Raw genomic sequence first — 18,821 nt, forward strand, 5'->3', positions numbered from 1 at the left:
AACTAACCAGATGTCTTGCCCATCATATTTTTAGTTGAGTCAGAAACAGTAGTGTTACACTTACGGATAACAACCAGCCTTAAAGGTAGTGGCCGGCCACACTGCTTTTAGTGCTTGTGGTTCTCCACCATCCTGGCAATGATCTAGTGTCACACATTAGGCTCATGAAATGTTGCACTGTGCATCTTCTGAGTCTCTCATCTCAGAAGACTGATCTATAATTTTCCAGATGACTTGAATTTTTAAAATTCGATTCTGTTCTGTTTTCTTCTTGGCCTTAATGGCATTGACTTGAGCAAGTTACAAACAGTGGGGGAAAAGCCCAATCCAGTAACTTACTGTGGAGTTAATGGAATTATTCATAATCATTTGTCCTTTTCCTCAATGTCCAGAGGTTTTTAGATAATACTTTTAGGGACTGTTATGTTGATTGCCATTATCTATTTAACCTCTGTGTGGAAAAAACAGTTTGAAAAGCTGTACTTAATGAAGAAGAATGTGCCATCAGGGTTGGAGGAAGACTCATCACAGCTGGCATTATGCAGATGACACAACTTTGCTTGCTGAAGGTGAGGACTTTTGAAGCTCTTGCTGCAGAAGGTCGAGGACAGCAACCTTCAGCAGTATTGGTTTATGTTTCAACATCAGGAAAACAAAAATCCTGACCACCAGGCTAATAGGCAATATCATTGATAGATGGAGAAAAGGTATCATCAGTGATTGTCTTACTTGGGTTCACAATCAACATCATTGTTACAAGTAGTGAGGAAATCAAAAGACATGTCACTTTGGGACTGCAGTCAGGACCTCTCCAAAGTCCTAAAGAACAAGGGTGCCAGTATAATGACTAAGATATGCTTAATCCAAGCTGTGGTCTTTTTAATTACTTGCTATGCATCTGAGAGTTGGACAGACAATAGAGACAACAGAAGAACCAATGCCTTTGATGTGGATGTGTGGTACTGGAGAAGAGCGCTAAATATCCCACGGACTACTAAAAGAGTGAACAAATAGGTCTTGGAGAGAGTGTGTCCAGGATGCTCTTAAGAGAAGGAAGATGAAACTTTGTCTCACATATGTTGGGCCTTTTGTTAGGAGGGACCAGTCCTTGGAGAGAGCTATCATGGTCAAAAAAGTGGAGGGTCAATGAAGGAGGGGAAGACTCTCAATGAGGTGGATTGACACAGTGACTATCATCATAGGTTCTAGTGTGACAGACATATGAGGATGGCACAGGAGAGGGCAAGGTTCAATTCTGATATTTATCAGGTTGCTATGGGTAGTAATTAATGGTACCTAACAATAACGACAAGAAATTGCCGTTATACTTTAAAAAAATTCTTTGTACAATATATTATCTTTTTGTTTTACTTTAAACTTTTTTCTAGTTACTCTCCTTATTTGTATTGACATTGGCTTTGTTAATATATTCCCCCTGAAAACCTTAAAATATTAAAATATAGCTGGAGAACGTCTTGTAGGAATGATCATATTTCTACCTTTTTTTTTCTTTTTAGGAAATGATGAGCAAGTTATCCTCCATGATGTTGAAAGGTAAATAGATTGTTCATGTGTGAAGGTGATTGGCTCTGATTTTCATGTGAACAGAAACAGCTATGCTTTTAGACAAAAGTAATATTTTTTTCTTAAAATAAAGTTAAACCAAAACCAGTTGTCCTTTTCTGAAAAATGAAGTTTTGATTTGAAAAGATAAATATTTGCGAAGTTGGTATGAAATAATAGTTTTCAGGTGAGAACTTAGAGAGGTTGGAAAGGTAAGAAACTTAATATTCAGTTGGTAATAGTAACTCATGACTGTTGAGTCAGAACAGGCTCAGAGCTGACCCACCAGGACAACCATGCCAACATTGAGTTCATACTATGTACCAGACACTGTTCTGAGTGCTTTATATGGGTGTGTCCATCTAACCCTCAGTAATTTTATGAAGAGATACTGTTGTGATCTCCAATACAGATGAGAAAACTGAGGCACAGTGGTGCTGTATAACCTTGAGGTCAGATGGTGCTAAGAGCTGACCAAAGGCAATCTATTCTCATAGTCATACTCTTAATGACCATGCCAGGCTGCCAAGAGGTCCCACTTCTGGCATCAGATTTCTAGCCCTGCTGGCATCAGACCTGGCTATTTTAACATGTTCCTTTATTTTTTTAAAAATCCAACACCATTCCCAAATCTGAACATAAAAACACATCCTGTAATAAATCAAAACATGAAATTTAATTAACACAGATCTCTTTAATGATTGAAGACAATGATTTTAAAATGTAGAACAATGAATGAATGAAAATCCAACTTTTTTGTAAACTCTTGTTAAAAATCACAATGAAGGGGAGCTCTGGTGGCCTAGTGGCAAGGAGCTGCAATTACAATCCCAGAGGCGCACGGTTCAAATCCACCAGATGCTCTGCCGGGGAAGGAGGGACAGTCTCCTCCTGTACCAGTCAGATCTGATTTGACAGTACACTCACGCAAAAATAATAATTAAAAAAAAAATCACAATGAAAATTTAAAAAATTATTAAAAGAGACCTGCCTTTTAGGAAAGGTCAAGATAAAGTATAATGTCCTTTAAGTTTACCTAGTTTGATTTACTCATTAATGAAGGAGAACTCTAGCCTGGGCACCAGAGTAGTGGGACTGTGCACTGTGTTTAGTGTGCATATCTGGTCCTATATATGTGTCTCTTTCTTGTTCTCTGTCTTTTAGCAGTGAGACCCTGGATGTGTTCGCCCATGAAGATGCAGTATATGGCTTGTCAGTAAGCCCAGTGAATGATAATATTTTTGCCAGCTCTTCAGATGATGGCCGGGTTCTCATCTGGGACATCCGAGAGTCTCCTCATGGAGGTAGGATCACCAAAAGGTTGTTGATTGAATTGAGGAATGTGATAACAAGTTCGTTGCAGATCGAATTTATGACATGACCTAAAGTGACCTGGGAGAGGAAATATGTAACTGTCACATGAGGCCGTAGATACTAGTCTTTAAAGGTCCCTAAGTAGACAGTAGTGAGGTTAACCATTCTTCTGCTACCTGTGAATTTTCACATCATTATCAGGAACCTGCTAGTGTTAGAGGGCTCCGATGGCATAGTCCGAAGCAAATTGCATTGCTAACCTGAAGGCTGAATGTCTCTGGTAGTTCAAATCCACCATGGCCTTTGAGACAGGAAGATGGGCGGTCTCTTCCCATTGTGATTTACAACCTTGGAACCCGATGGAGGGTTGCTCTGAACGGTAACTGATTCAGTGAGTTTATCTGTTGACCTCCTTGGTGTTTAGTGGCCACAGTAGAACAGAAGATGTTGGTGTCTTGTTGTTGAAATCAGTCACCAAGGGCCAGTAATGTGTATTGTGCTGATAAGCACATATTCTTAGTTGTTTACCAAATGTAAGGCACTTTTTTTGCATCCTAGTTTCAGGCTTATTATTTGTCCTGAAAAGAACCATTAGAATCTCACCTTACTTTGTATTGGATCTTAAAACACGCTTTGATTAAATAGAATGATCTGTGTGAGTTTCTTCCAGATGTGCTCTTTGAGTCTCTGAAGTAAAAGTGAAGAACTTGTTCTGTTGAATTTCTCCAGACATCTTTAGGAAATGCTTTTTATCTCATTTCTAATAGAGAGGGGTGTTTTTTTAAGTCTGTAATTTCCTGTCTCACAGGCCTTCTTCTTCAGCATTACCCTCAATGCCACTGCTTCCTGCTACCTTTGGCATAGCTTTGTAATGATCATACCTGTGCACATAGTATTACTATCTGGCCTTTATTGTCTCTTTCATTACTATGTCCTGTATTCTAGATATATACATATATCTGCTGGGCTGTGCTCCTCACTGAGGTTCAACCTACAAAAGAAGCTTCTTGTTAAGATCAGGCAAACAGCATCTGTGATTGAATTACTCTGTTCTTGGGAGGCAACATTCTCTTTATCTGAACTACCTGATATCTGAGATTCCTGAGTGTATTACCTGCCTGAAGGCCTGTGCAGGATTTCATTATAGAATCATAGACTGGGAAATGCTTTCTATTACTTCTAACAGGTTCTACAGGAGTATGCCCTCTCAGATAGCAAAGTGATTTGTTTCTAATTTAGAGCCTGCTGATATATGGAAAGGACTGCAGGGTATCTAGGTGGTATTGATTAGGAGATGACAGAATACAAGAGAAGTTTCTGTGTTAAGTGTTTAGTGCTTGGGTTTAAGTTCCAATACTGAGATCGCTTTCTTCACTTGTACCTCTTTTCAATTTAGGAAACAGTGTGATCTAAAAGGTAAAATTACACTTTTGTTTCATGATGCCTTTCATGAAATCTGTATGTAGCTTTGGGCTTTTGGTAAATGCCATCGTTGTTGTAATTTGTAGTTGTTAGCACTAGTCATTTTTTTTAATATGTAGTTTAAGAACATTTAATTTTTAAAAACAATCCATTTGGGTTGAAGTTACAATAATCTTACTAATAATTGACAGCTTTTTTTCAGGTTGAAGGGAAATTCCATTTTTCTTACTGTAAAACAGCTTCCTTTCTCAATTACAGGTGCCCCTTTTGTTTTGTCACAGCTTCTGATTAGATGTTTGTGAAAACAGTATGGTGGAGAGGCAGTGGTCGCTGGCCTCCATTAACTCCACAAGGGATAAAATTGCTCACCAACAACACAGAGCAGATTCCTGTGAGGTCAAACATACCTTCAAGTTTGTACCTACTTCAAACACCAGTCATCCCTCCCAAGGTTTTTGCCATTCTGCTATTAGATTTGCTGATCTGTTGCAATGGCCATGCAGAATTCACAACATTATGCTCAACATTATGGAGTTTATTAGGGAAGATAATAAATTCATATTTGAGAAGGGATACAATTCCTTAGTCAGAATTGTTTTTCAGGCATGATTTTAGGTCCTACAGAACTTGTGGGGATGATCTGCTACTCTGGGGTTCAGACCTATTGAAGTGGTTATCAAAGAGTGTGTTCCTGCTCACCGTCAACTCCTGCTTTCTCTCTTCACAGAACCCTTCTGCCTGGCTAACTATCCGTCAGCTTTTCACAGTGTCATGTTTAACCCTGTGGAGCCTCGACTATTGGCTACAGCCAATTCAAAGGAAGGAGTGGGACTCTGGGATATTCGAAAACCTCAAAGGTGAGCTACGTTTATTCATAAGATGTAAGGTGATCACCCTACAAAGGTTGTAAGATATTTTTGACATTTGATCGCAAATGAGCATCTCCTAATAGGTCACACTGTCTCTGAAGCCAGGGGAGCTAGGCTTCTGGAGACAGAGAATGTATGAGAAATTCACACTCTTTGCTAAGGAGAAATCATAAATTGTCCTCTAGCCTCCAGGCAGAGTCCATTCTAGGCAAATTTACAAAGTTTGCAGTTTTTAGTGTTGCTAGGTGCTATTGAGTCGATATATACCTCATAACCACCCTATGAACAGATCTGAACCTTGCCTTGTTCTGTAACATCCTTTCTACCTCTGATATAATTGAGCCCGTTGTTACAGTCAGTGTGTCAGTCCATCTTGTTGAGGGTCTTCCTCTGTTTCTCTGATCCTCTATCTTTCCCAGTATGATGTCTTTTTCCAAGGATTGACTCCTTGGAAAAAATTATGAAACTTTGCTTTCACTGTAACCTCTACTTCTTTAGATTTAAACCGTCAATGACTTCATCTTACTTAGATCTATAGTCAACACCCTTGGCACCAGCAGTCAAGAAATCAGGAGTCATACTGCACTGGGAAAATCTACAGTCACAGACCTCTCCAAATTATTGAGGGTCATTGATACCAGTTTGAAGACTAAAAGGCCATGGTCTTTTCAATAACTTGCTGTGCATCTGAGAGCTGGACAGTAAATAAGGATGACAGAAAGAGAGCTGTATTAGAGCTGTTGTGTTGGAGAAGAGTACTGAATATCCTATGGATGGCTAAAAGAACAAACAGCTGTGTTTTGGAGAAAGTACAGCCAGAGTGCTCCTTGGCAAAGATGACAGTGCTTTGTCTCATACACTTAGTGCACATTACTTGGAGAGGTTATGCCTTTGAGAGGGGCATCAAGATGTAGGATCGATGAAAGAGAATAAGACCCCTCAACTGCAACAATGGACTCAAGTATATCAGATATTGTGAGGATGACACACGATAGGACAGCATTCAGATCTGTTGTTTATAAGGTTGCTATGATTTGTACTCAACTAACGGTAACAACACAGCCTTGCCTTTCCTGTACTGGCAATCATGATCTCTGCCATACTCAAGCCGTTTGTTATGGTAACTGTGTCAGTTCATCTTCTTAAGGGTCTTGTTCTCTTTCTTTGACCTTAACCTGCGTGAAGTCTTCTTCCAAGGACAGGGGCCTCCTGACAAAATGCCCAAAATATGTGAGATGAAGGTTCACCATCCTTGTCTCAAAGGAGTACTTTGTTTGCATTTCCTCCAAGGCAGATTTGTTTGTTCTTTTAGCAGCCTGTTGTTGTTACATATCGTCCAGTTGGAGAGTCAGCTCTTTCCGGCAGCTTTTCAGAGGCAATAAATCGCAGATGAGCTGGCCTATCTCCTGAGGAGCATCTGGTGGATTTTAACTGTGTGCGCAGCTCTTTTTTACTATGCCACCAGAGCTCCCTCTATAGAGCTTTTTAATATCCATGATATTGTGTATCATAGAGTCGGAACCAACCTGTAGCTGACCCTCCAGTGGGCTTTCAGAGGCAGTTAATTACACAGGAGGAAACTGCCCATCTTTTTCCCATGGAGCAGCTGGTGGATTTGAACTGCATACCTTTGGGTTGCCAGCATAACTCCATACCACTAAGCCACCAGAGCTCTCTTCAGTTCCATAGAATATTCAGTGTTCTTTGCCAACACCACAGTTCAAAGGTGTTGATTGTATATTAGATGTAATTTTCCACTTTGTAAAGGAATATTACAGAAAGTAAACAAGGTTTTGATTTACTTTGTGAGCATCAGGAGAAAGGGACAGTTCAGTACAGACACGTATCTTCTTCCTTCCTTGATTTTTAGTTCTAGCCTGTCTCTGGGGCAAGCAAGAGGGGATTGGTGCTATTACAGCAGATCTTTGTTGCCTAGAGAGGTATTCCTAATGGTGCACAAAGCCCCCTGAGGGTACCTGATTTTTTTTCTGCCCTCTCTGTTGCGTATACACCTGGGTCTTGTTTTCTATGCTGGTGAAAAAATGTATGTAGTGGTGGGATTCCTATTGTGCTTTTGCTATGGGAAGTTTGCTTTCTGCGAGGAAAATGTCTCCTGTGCCAGTTGTAGTGTTCTCTGCCTGTAGAGGTTCTGTGGAAACAAAAATTCTGGCTTACTCAGATTACAGAAGTCAGAATTTGGACTAATTCTCTTTTCCCAACCTGCCATCTACCTTTCTTATGACATTACTGAGTACCTGGCAAGTGGAGTAGCACACTGAGTTATTTCCTTATCTCTAGTAGAAATTTTGAGGGATTCCTGTTGCCAACAAGTTGTTGAGGGAAGAAATATGTTTATGCTTGTTTTAGTCCTTCTCCTTCTCAGTCTCCTCCACCAGTTTCCTACTGTGTATTGTATTTAGGTCTTGTCTTTCTCTTAAACATGGTGTCTTTGTTTTTGACAATTTTCAAGGTTTGATTAATGTTGTGTTTATAATAACATTTTATTGGATTTAGAGATTATATGGAGATAAGTTTAAAGAAAAAAAAATTACCTATAATCCCATTTTTAGGTTCTCTATAACATAGATTCTCCAGTTGTTTGCACATCACTGTGCGTCTTCTCAGTCTCTGGTCATTCTCTGAGTGGTAACTAGCCAACCATTTGTTATGGTTTCAGAACGTAGTTTATATTCAAGTCTGTATATGTATCCTTTAAAACCTTTACACATTTAAAACATTTCAATGTCTGAAGCCTCTTTTTCCCCAATATGAAATACTTTGGAGTTCTTTGCCAAAGAACGTTTAATTATAACAGCTTATTCCCCCTCATTTCATCTGACTCTCCATTAATTCATTTGTGTAGCTTTCACTAATTTTGATAGATTCACCTAGTCTAGAGGTTTTTTTTTTTTTTACAAAAGTGAAATTACCCTGAATTTGATTCTTTGAATCTGGTTTACTCACTGTAATTTTTTAAGGTTTATCCATGAGATGGGTGGCATGATATGAGAATTTCATTTCTCTGTATAGCATAATAACTTTGTGTGATGTGTGTGTCTCATTTTGTTTATTTATTCTTCTGTTACGGTGCTCTTAGGATGTTGCTACTGTTTAGCTGTAGTTAATATGAGTGAATGTGTGTCTGTTTGAGCCACTTCTGTCAGTTCTTTTACATATGTGCCTAGGAGTGGAATTGCTAGAATTACTATAGGGTAATTCTGTGTTTCGTATTTTTAGCAACTGCCACTATATTAGTTTTCCACAGGAGCTGCACTATTTTACATTCCTACCAGCATTGTACAAGTGTTCCAATTTCCTCACTAAAAATTTCATTCTTTATAAGCTTATGTGCTATTCCACTTACACAGTATACCCAGCATTTGGATTTCTTATTTCCAATTTTTTCCTCATTTTAAATAATGATCCATTTATCTTGGTCTATTTTGCAAAATGATCTGTAGGTAATTATTGTGTGAAATGGTATATGTGTTTACATTTTTTATAAAAATTGTCAAATTTCCCTCTAAAAACTTCCCTGATTTGCAGACCTATCAAATGTGTATAAGAGGACATGCTTCTCCAAATCCTCAACAGTACTTACTCTTTACTAATCTTAAAAGGGAAAAATAGTATCTCTTGCTTGGGTTTTTTTTTTCTTTCTTCTTTTTCTCTCTTTAATTGTGGGTGAACTTCTGTACTTCCTTTGGAAATTCATAGTGTTCAGTGCCCATGTGATAGAAAAATCACCTATTAAGCCTAGTGGGTAACTTTGGCTGATTTATTTATCAATATGGCATAATGCCTTGGAGCTAAGGTAGCTTTGTCTGGTTTCTTTAAACTCATATGATTCTGTAAGGTTTTTCTTAGCATATGGCCAAATTGTGCATTCAGTTGCTATTCTTAAAATTATATCTACTAATAGTTTAAGATTAAAGTTGCCTATCTTTTTTATTAAAATGCTCTCAGAACAAGTTAGTGTGGGGGAGGTGGAGAGAGCCCTTTGTCTTTCTTTGCAGGATTAATTATATAAAGATGCAAGAGATGATTCCTCTCCTGAGTGCAGCTGCCTAGAAACCTCAGTGCATGCAGATGTAGGAGTAAATTTGAAGCCCCTGAGACAACAAGCCTGGATCAGGGTACATCTATATCAGATATCCTTAGTGTCTAGGGGAGATATTTTAGGGGATTTGTGAACCTCGTGCAGGTAAAATTGTGTGTTGTAAATCTCAGGGAGCACACAGTTAGAATGATTTCTGTGCAGGGGAGAGAGCTTTTAGTGAGTTCTAATAGAGCCTTATGGTCCCAAAAGGATAATAGTTACCAGGTATCTGGGAGATTTTGGTTTAAAGTTTGTTGTGATCCCTTGCTAGGCTTACAGATGTCTTCCAGTTCAGAATAATTTAGGATTGTGAGAAAATATCAGGACTTTCTCAGAAGGACTTCTGTCCTTCTGCTAATACAGTGAATTGTATTTCTGAACACAGGCAATATGGAATCCCTCTTACTTCCTAGGTTAACCCATGGGTTTTTTTATGTTTGTGTGGTTAGGCCTTCTCTAAATCTAAATTGTATGTCAATAGTTTGGTTGCCTGTCACTTTGTGAGCAGATTCATCTTTAACTCAGAGTCAGCTGGGATACTTTTGTCCCATTGGCACCCTGAAATAAACGGATTCTCTAATAATCCTTGCTGATAGCGTAAAATATCAGTCCTAGAGGGGAGGATAGTGGGCCCAAGCAGTGTCTCCTTCTGTTGTGTGTGGAGCTGACAGCACCTAACAACAGAAGGAATTTTCATTATCATCTGATTAACTTCCTCATTGTACAGTTAAGAACTATCATTTAAATATTGACTCTGAAGCGATATTTCTTGGGGTCAAATTCAGGTGGTATTTAATAATCTTGATGATCTTGAACAAGTTATTTCACTTCACAGTGCCTTATAATAATGATATTTATTAATGATACTAGCTAACATTTATTAAGCACTTACTGCATGCTAATGCTTAACAAATATATGAATTGCCTTTTTTAATCCATATTTTAAAAAGTATACTCTATTATTATTAATTTAGTAATGAGTCAAGGCACAGAGAGGTTAAAATACCTTGTTGGTGTGCATATACCATATCCTTTTCCCCTTTCCTCCCTATTAGAATAGGGTCCTTGTGCATTTTAATTTTCTTTCATCTATACCTCCTTATAATAGAATTTTTTCAGAATTCCTTTTATAAATTTCTTTAATATAGGGCCTAACTAAGATCGTTTGACACAGTGATGGTAGCAATGGGCTTGAGTCTGTCAGATGAGGAGGATGGCACAGGATAGGACAGTGTTCAGATCTGTTATTCATAAAGTTGCTGTGAGTCATACTTGGCAGCACATGGAAACAACGATATCCAATTCTGGAGTTGAGAATTTTTTTAGGCTTTGTGGCTCTAAAAAGTACACACTTTTTCCCAGCCTTCTGTTGCATCTTCTGTCTTGATGCTGCCTTTTTGGGATTGTTTTTGGTTTTTTAACCCTCCTAACCCACAAGCCAAATTCATCCATAGAGATGTTTTGTGTCATATTAAGGGAACTTTTGTGGCATGATCCATAAAGAATCACACTGTCAACCCAAGCACCTTTTTGACTTCAAATCCACCAGCAGCTCCATGGGGCCAGAAGGACAGTCTCTTACAGTGAGAGTTACAGCCTCAGAAACCCACTGGAAGGTCACCTATGAGTCAGTCCCAACTCAACAGCAATGAGTTCAGTTCAAGATTTTAACATAACATAATATAATAAATGCTTGCTGAAACTGAGGAGGACATGAAGCGCTTGCTGCAAAAGGTCAAGTACTGCAGCTTTCAATATCATGACAGATGGTGAAGATACTGAGATTGTTAACAGCTTCCAGTTTTCTTGGCTCTACAATCAACACCAGCAAGCCAGCAAACTAAAAGACAAATTGCATTGGGAAAGTCTGCTGTCAGAGACCTCTCCAGAGTACTGAAGAGCAATGATATCAGTCTGGAGACTAAAGTGCACCTGATACAGGCCATGATCTTTGCATTTATTTGCTGTGCATCAGAAAGCTGGACAATGACTAGGGATGCTAGAAGGAGAATTGATGCCTTTGAGCTGTGGTGCTGGAGAAGAATATTGAATATACCATGGACTGCTAAGAGAACAAACAAGTTCATCCTGGAGAGGGTGAACCAGGCTGCTTCTTGGGGACAAGGATTCTGAAGCTTCTTCTGACATACTTTGGACATGTTGCAAGGCAGGGTCAGTCCTGGTAGAGGGACGTCATGCTTGGGAGGGTGGAGGGACAGTGCAAGAGAGGAAGACCCTTGATGAGATGTATTGATTCAGTGACTGGGGTAATGGAGGTAGGTGCATCAGAGACAATAAGATTGGCACAGGATAGAACAGGGTTTAGGGCTGATTTACATAGGGTCACTATGAGTTGCAGGCGACTCGACAGCACATAACAACACAACAACATAATAAATAAAGTCCTCATTTTAAACTTTTCTTGAAAAAGGTCAAAGATCTACTATTGACCCTTAGATGAATCAAGGCTTCTGTTTTAAGCCTCTATTGAATGTAAAGGGTCCCACCACTTCTTGATGTCGGTCTTTTATTTACATTAGTTGTATGGCCCTGTAGGCATTGAGATTTGTAGGTTTGGCTTCAGAGATTTTAGTTCTCATGAATGGATCATAGGGTGGGGAAACTTGAATTTAAGTGACTGGACAAGGTTTCATTTAGATTATATTTACTGATATCTTTTTACAACCCATGTCACTGCCAACATCCCAGTTATATCTTGCTTGGACAATTGGCAGTGTCCTCAGAATATTTCAGAACTAAAATCCTCTGATACCTAGAAAGTTCAAGAAAAACCATTTCCTTTGCTGTCATTATACTTGTCTTATGCTTTTCATTGCATTTTTTAATCTGTCTACTCACTCGCTACATTTCTTCTCAATTTCTGTCACTTTCTGTTGGAACTATTGGTTCTATGACAGGTAAATGTGTTTTGCTTTGACAAGGATAATAAAGAGAATGGTTCTTTCCTTCTCAATAATGAAACTATGGCAAGGCGGTATTTCTTTGAAGAGTTACAATGCAAGATGGTGCTTTCATGTGTTGTGTAAATGACACATCTGAAATAGACAATAAGTGCAAATTCCTACTATCAGAAGAAAATGACTTGGAGAGGCTCACCTGGCTTTGAGGATTTCAAGTTAAGTGATTACAGGACATTTGCCTACTTCTGCCGAGTTCAAATTAAGTTTAACTCTTTTTCTTCTAAATAAGTCTTGTAGTCTCTGCCACATTGCATTTGAGAAGTGTTCAGTATAAATTCCTACCTTAACATCAAAGAAACAAAAATCCTTACATTTGGACTAATAAGCAATGTTCTGCTAGAGGAGGAAAGTTTGAAGTCAAGAAAACAAAAGACGCTGGGGAACTTTGCTGTCTAGGACCTCTTTAAAGTGCTAAAGAACAAGGATGTTCATTTAAAGATTAAGGTGCACCTGATGTAAGTCATAGTATTTTTAGTTGCTTCATATACATGTGAAAGTTAGACAAAGAGTAAGGAAGGAAGACTGAAGAATTAATGCCTTTGACTTGTGGTGTTGGTGAAGAATACTGAATAACCATAGGCAGCCAAAAAAACAAAAAGATCTGTCTTGGGAAAAGCACAGGCAGAGTGCTCCTTAGAACTTAGGATGGAAAATGTATCTCATGTGCTTTGGACATATTATCATGAATTGTTAATCCTTGGAAAAAGCTATCATAATGGGAAAAGTAGAGGATCAGCGACTAAGAGGAAAGGACCTCAACAAGATGGTTTAACACAGGACTTCAGCAACAGACTTGAGCATGACAAAGATTATTAGGATGGCACAGATAGGGCTAGGTTTCTGTCTATGCTTATGGGGTTAGCATGAGTCATAGTCTACTCAGAGGACCCTAACGACAAAGTACTAATAGGGGAAAATAGAGCCCAGGGGTTTAATCTCAGGGGCTGGAAAAGGCACTCATGCCTTGATGTTAATGATGCTTTAAGTTAAGTCTTACTGGCTTTAGCCACTTTGCTTTCTGCAAGGCCATTAGGACAGACAGATTTCTTTTTTTTTTTAATTTTCTTTTTTAAAAAATTTTTCTGTGAGTGTACTGTCAAATCAGATCTGACTGGTACAGGAGGAGATTGTCCCTCCTTTACCCGGCAGAGCATCTGGTGGATTCGAACCGTGTGCCTCTGGGATTGTAGTTGCAACTCCTTGCCACTAGGCCACCAGAGCTCCCCTAGGACAGACAGATTTCTAAAACCACTTTTAACATGACATAATAAATACTGTACATGCAAGAAAAACATTTGCTAAATTGGACTTAATAAAAATTCAGAACTTTTGTTCAAAACCATTAAGTAAGAGAAAAAACATGCCCTAGATAAACCAAAAGGTGGGAAGAAATAGTCATAATACATATATTAAATATGAGTTCATATCCAGAATATGTAAGGGCTACATGTCTGTAAGAAAAAGACAACCTAATTTTTTGAATAGGCATAAAAGTATTGAACACCTGCTCACAAAAGAACGTAGCCAGATATCAAATAAACATTTGAAAAATAATTACCATCATTATTACTAAGTAGAAGTGCAAGTTAAGACCACAATTGAGTTATCAAGTACACTCAGAATAGTTAAAATTAAGAGTGATTGATAATACCAAATGTTGACAGTGATGTGGAACACTTAGGACTCTTAGGCATGAATGTAAATTGGTACAAATTTCCCATTTAGGTAAATGGTGTAATAGTATCTACTAAAATGAATTCTCATTCCAAAAAGCAATAGCACAACAGAATTTGGAAATGTTAAAAAAATAGCATTATTATCACATGCAACTAAAATCAACAGGAGCTGCCAGAAAGTCCAGCTAGATTCAGAAGAGGCCATAGATCAAGGAATGTCACTGCTGTTGTCAGATGGATCTAGGCTTTAAGCAGAAAATGCCAGAAAGATGGTTTTTATATGTTTTATAGACTATGTAAAGGCATTTGACTGTATAGATCATAACACATTATGGATAACATTGAGAAGAATAGGAATCCCAGAACATTTATTATTCTTTTGCAAAGCCTACACATAAATCAAGAAACAGTTGTTCTTGCAGAATAAGGCTTGACTATATGGTTTAAAATCAGGAAAGCTGTGTATCAGGATTGTATCCTTTCCTCATATTTATTCAGTCTACATGCTGAGGAAGTCATTTGAGAAGCTGGACTGTATGAAGAAGAATGTGGCATCAGAATTGGGGGAAGATTCTTCAGCAACTTTTTATATGGAGGTGAAATAACACTGGTTGTAGAAAATGAAGATTTGAAGTATTTATTAAAGAAGATCAAAGACTGCAGCCTTTAATTTAGATTACATCTCCGCAACAACAACAGTTAATGTGTATTTGGACCTCATGACAGCTGTTTCCATGAACTTTAATTGTTAATCCAAAATCCCCCTCAAAACACCCACTGCTGGTGAGTTGATTCCAACTCATGGCAACCATGAAAGATAGAGGAGAGATGCTCCGTAAAGCTTTAAAGGAATTAAAGCTTTACAGGTTCAAATTGCCTTATCTGCTTCTTGCAAAGTATCTGTTGTTGTATACTATTGAGTTGGAACTGACCCATAGTTCACCCTTCAGTGGGTTTTCAGAAGCGGTAAAATACACCACCTAAGAGGAGATTATCCATCTTCTTCCCAGCGAGCAGCTGGTGCCACCAAGGCTCCTCATCTGTTGATCAAAGAAGAATTAAATAACTGACAGCTTCACTTGCTTCATTCATCATGATGTTGCTTAGTGGTCTAGTTTGTGTGGATTTTTGTGTTGTGTTTTTTTAATGTTCAGGTATAATTTATACTACAGACCACAGTTTTTGATCTTCAACTTTAAGTCCTTAAACTAATTTTTCTTTTCTTTTTTATTACTTTTTATGTGTGTACCATCAAATCGGATCTGACTGATACAGGAGGAGATTGTCCCTCCTTCTTCAGCAGAGCATCTGGCGGATTTGAACTGCATACCTCTGGGATTGCAGTGCAGCTTCTTGCCACTAGGCCAGAGCTCGCCTAATCTTCCTTTTTGACAAGCAAAGTTAATAAGTCTTCCTCTAGCCTTGATGCTGGGTTTTCTTCATTTAAGACAGGTTTCTTGGACCTTTTTTGTTCTGCCTACTACAGATTGTTTTAGCTAACACATGCAAACCTAGACAAGCTCACCAGTCTGTGCCAGGAATTTGGAGGACAGCTTCTGTTGACTGCTCTTAAAAGATCTATATTTGTTCCATTTCTGAGAAACATACTCCAATATAATGTGGAAATTACTGAATATCATTAATATCACTTGAAGCAAAATACTGTTGAATTTCATCTAAAGTAATGGACACAACAGTGCATTGACAGGGAACTGCTAGAAGTTCAGGCTCAGTTTAGAAGAAGCACCTTAGTCACCAGACTGACATCATTGCTCTTCAGTACCCTAGAGAGGTCCATGACGGCAGACTTTCCCAATGCAGTTTGTCTTTTGATTTCTTTTTAACTTTTTTTAAAATTTTTATTCTTTTTTGTGCATGTACCATCAAATCAGATATGACTGGTACAGGAGGAAATTGCCCCTCCTTCTCCAGCAGAGCATCTGGTGGATTCAAACTGTGTACCTTTGGGATTGCAGTACAGCTTCTTGCCACTAGGCCACCAGAGCTCCCGTCTTTTGATTTCTTGACTGCTGGTGCCAAGAGTGTTAATTGTGGAACGAAGTGAGCCGAAGCTGTTAACAATATCTTCTCCGTCAATCATGATGCTGCTAATTGGCCCAGTGGTGGGAATCTTTATTTTCTTGATGTTGAGCTTCAGTCCATAGTGAAGACTATAGTTCTTGACCTTCTGCAGCAAGCACCTCATGTCTTCCTCAGTTTTTCAGCGAGCAAGGTTATGTCATCTACATAAAGCAGGTTGTTGTTGCGTCTTCTCCAATCTGATGCCACATTCCTCCTCACAGAAGAGATTGTGAGGATGGCACAGGATAGGTAGGACAGGTATCATTGAGTTGCTTGTGACTCATAGTCACCCTATGCACAGTAGCTCTGAACCCTGTGCTATCCAGAACCAGTCTCATTGTCTCTTACACACCTACCCTCATCGTGTCAGTCTATATAATCTGAGGTCTTATTCTCTGCTGTCCCTCCACCCTTCCAAGAATGATGTCCTTCTCCAAGGACTGATTGATTGCTCCTGGCCATGTGCCCAAAGTTTGTGAAATGGAGCTTCAAAATCCTTGCTTCTAAGGAACATCTTGGTTTCACCCTCTCTTGGACAGACCTGCTTTTTTTCTTGGCAGTTCACTGTATGTTCAATACTCTTCAGCACCACAACTCAAAGGCATCGATTTTTCGTCTGTAGTTCTTACTCATTTTCCCACTCTGATGCATAATAAGTAATTGTGAAGACCATGGCTTGGATCAGGTGCACCTTAATCTCTAGACTGACGTTGTTGTTCCTCAGTACTCTGAGAAGAGGTCCCTGACAACAGACTTTCCCAGTGCAATTCATCTTTTGACTCCCTGGCTATTGGTACTGAGAGTGTTGATTGTGAAGCCAAGCAAACAGAAGCTGTTAACAGTGTCAGTCTCGTTTCTATTATGATGCTCCCAATTGGCTCACTGGTGAGAATCTTTGTTTTCTTGATGTTGAGTTTCAGTACATATCGATGGAAAGATAAAATGCAAGTAATTTATCCACATGACATGTAGCACATATCCTTAGACTTCACTTTTGTTGTTCTACCCAGGAGCTTTAAGGCTTCTCATCATCTTTGTTCATTACCACATCCCCAGAACTTACAATGTGGGCTGATTTAAGGTGTTTATTGAGTAAATGTGTGACCTACTTTACTAGTTAAAACCCAAACGCTAACATTTATATATTATATATATAAAATTTATTTATACTGGTTTACTTACCAAGTTCATATACTTTGTTTTTCAAATACCTACTCTAAAACATTCTGCTCCTCTTCTATTCAGTATCTCCTTTTCCCTTATTCCTCACAAATACACAGATCTATAGATATGATAATTACTTATTTTTTCTCTTAATCAAATCCTAGTTATCTTTCAAGTCCTAAAGCAAATGGTAGCCTATCAAGGAAAACATCCCCAAGAGAGCTCCCTGTTACAGTCTTTATGTATAGCACAGTTTTGCCATAGAGTATACCTAAGAATTAATACAATGACTTAAGCTCTTTTTATCCTAAAGGAATGGATATTGTTTTGGATTGACTTTCATCTCCCAAAATGTGTATTGTATTAATTCTAATTTAGATGCCTATGCTTATAATCCTGTTTGAGAATGGGTTTTTATTATGTTAAAGAGACTGAATTACTTAAGGTATATCTCAAAAATCAATCTCTTTGCTTTTCTCAACTAATTTCCATTGAGTTGGAACTCACTTATAGCTCAGCTTCCAGTTGATTTTCAGAGGCTTTAAATTGAAATAAAAGATTAACCATCTTTCTTCCGAGGAGCAGGTAGTGGATTTGAACTGCCTGCCTTTTGGTTTGCAGCACAACTCTTTACCCACCAGCCCACCAGAACTCTCTCCTTTTCTTCTTGTGCCTTGCAGAGATCCGTAGTACCAATTAATTACATGCCACAGAGGAAGAACTTAATTTGTACTATAGTGTCTTAAACTCCTTTTTTCATTTTTAGTGCCTTAAACTCCTCAGTGTTTTCATTTTGTAAACTTTCAACAAATATAAAGTATTGTACTTAGAAAGCTCATTACTTTTGAGTCAGAACCATCTCGCAGCTGATCTTCCACCCACTTTACAGGGCTATAAACCCAGAGATTACCTATCTGTCTGTCAAAGAGTTTCTGGTGAATTCACACTGCCAGAAACTTCAACTCTCTGACAAACTAGGTCACTGGTGTTCTCTATAATGTACTGTTAAAATTTGCCCAAAATACTCTATTTCAAAGTGAAGTTTATATAATATCTTCTGCCCAAATTACCTCCCTAAATTGTAATAGCACAGACCAAAATGTTACATGAAGGAATGTTACATTAAGTGGAGGTTAGGAAGATTTTTATTGACCTGTATGTAAATTGCAGTCAGTGAGGGAGCCCCGTAGACTGGTGTAGTTGCATTCTTTCTTTAAGGCCACAAGGTGGAACTATAGCATCAATTTTGTTCACAGCCTCCTGGAAATCCTAACACTAATTCTTGACTTTTCAGAACACCAGGATTCCCTGGGAAGCTTGTTTAGGTGTATATACCACGGAAAGATTGAATTGTGCTTTGAGATGGAACCTATGACTCTACCTTTAAAAAAAAAAGTCCACAATGAATTAGTGATTGTTCAAAGAGGTTCTTGTTAAGTTTGCTGTTAAGCTCACTGGCCTGGATTCTTTGCCTTTTAGGCTTAGTATTTTCTTATGTCCCAGTCAATTCTATATCAAACACAAATGTGCTTTTTATACTAAGAAACTTAGTTCCTGACCAGTGCATGTTGGGGATTTTTGGTGAATGGATGGGAGTTTGGAAGCATGTTGTTGTTGTTATGTGCCATCGAGTCGTTTCTGACTCATAGCG

At 38.5% G+C, this 18,821-nt stretch overlaps 1 protein-coding gene across 1 annotated transcript in view; it reads left to right on the top strand.

The window, feature by feature from the left end:
• The window catches only part of DCAF5 (DDB1 and CUL4 associated factor 5), a 166,116-nt gene that overhangs the window by 63,191 nt on the left and 84,104 nt on the right, over positions 1-18,821 (top strand). The window contains 3 exon segments of the mRNA XM_006903692.1: positions 1,518-1,554; positions 2,728-2,867; positions 5,027-5,156. Coding sequence (XP_006903754.1) covers positions 1,518-1,554; positions 2,728-2,867; positions 5,027-5,156 — 307 coding nt within the window.

Source organism: Elephantulus edwardii, unplaced genomic scaffold (genome assembly GCF_000299155.1).
Source record: "Elephantulus edwardii isolate Elephantulus edwardi_28Jun2011 unplaced genomic scaffold, EleEdw1.0 scaffold00037, whole genome shotgun sequence".
Lineage (NCBI taxonomy): Eukaryota > Metazoa > Chordata > Mammalia > Macroscelidea > Macroscelididae > Elephantulus > Elephantulus edwardii.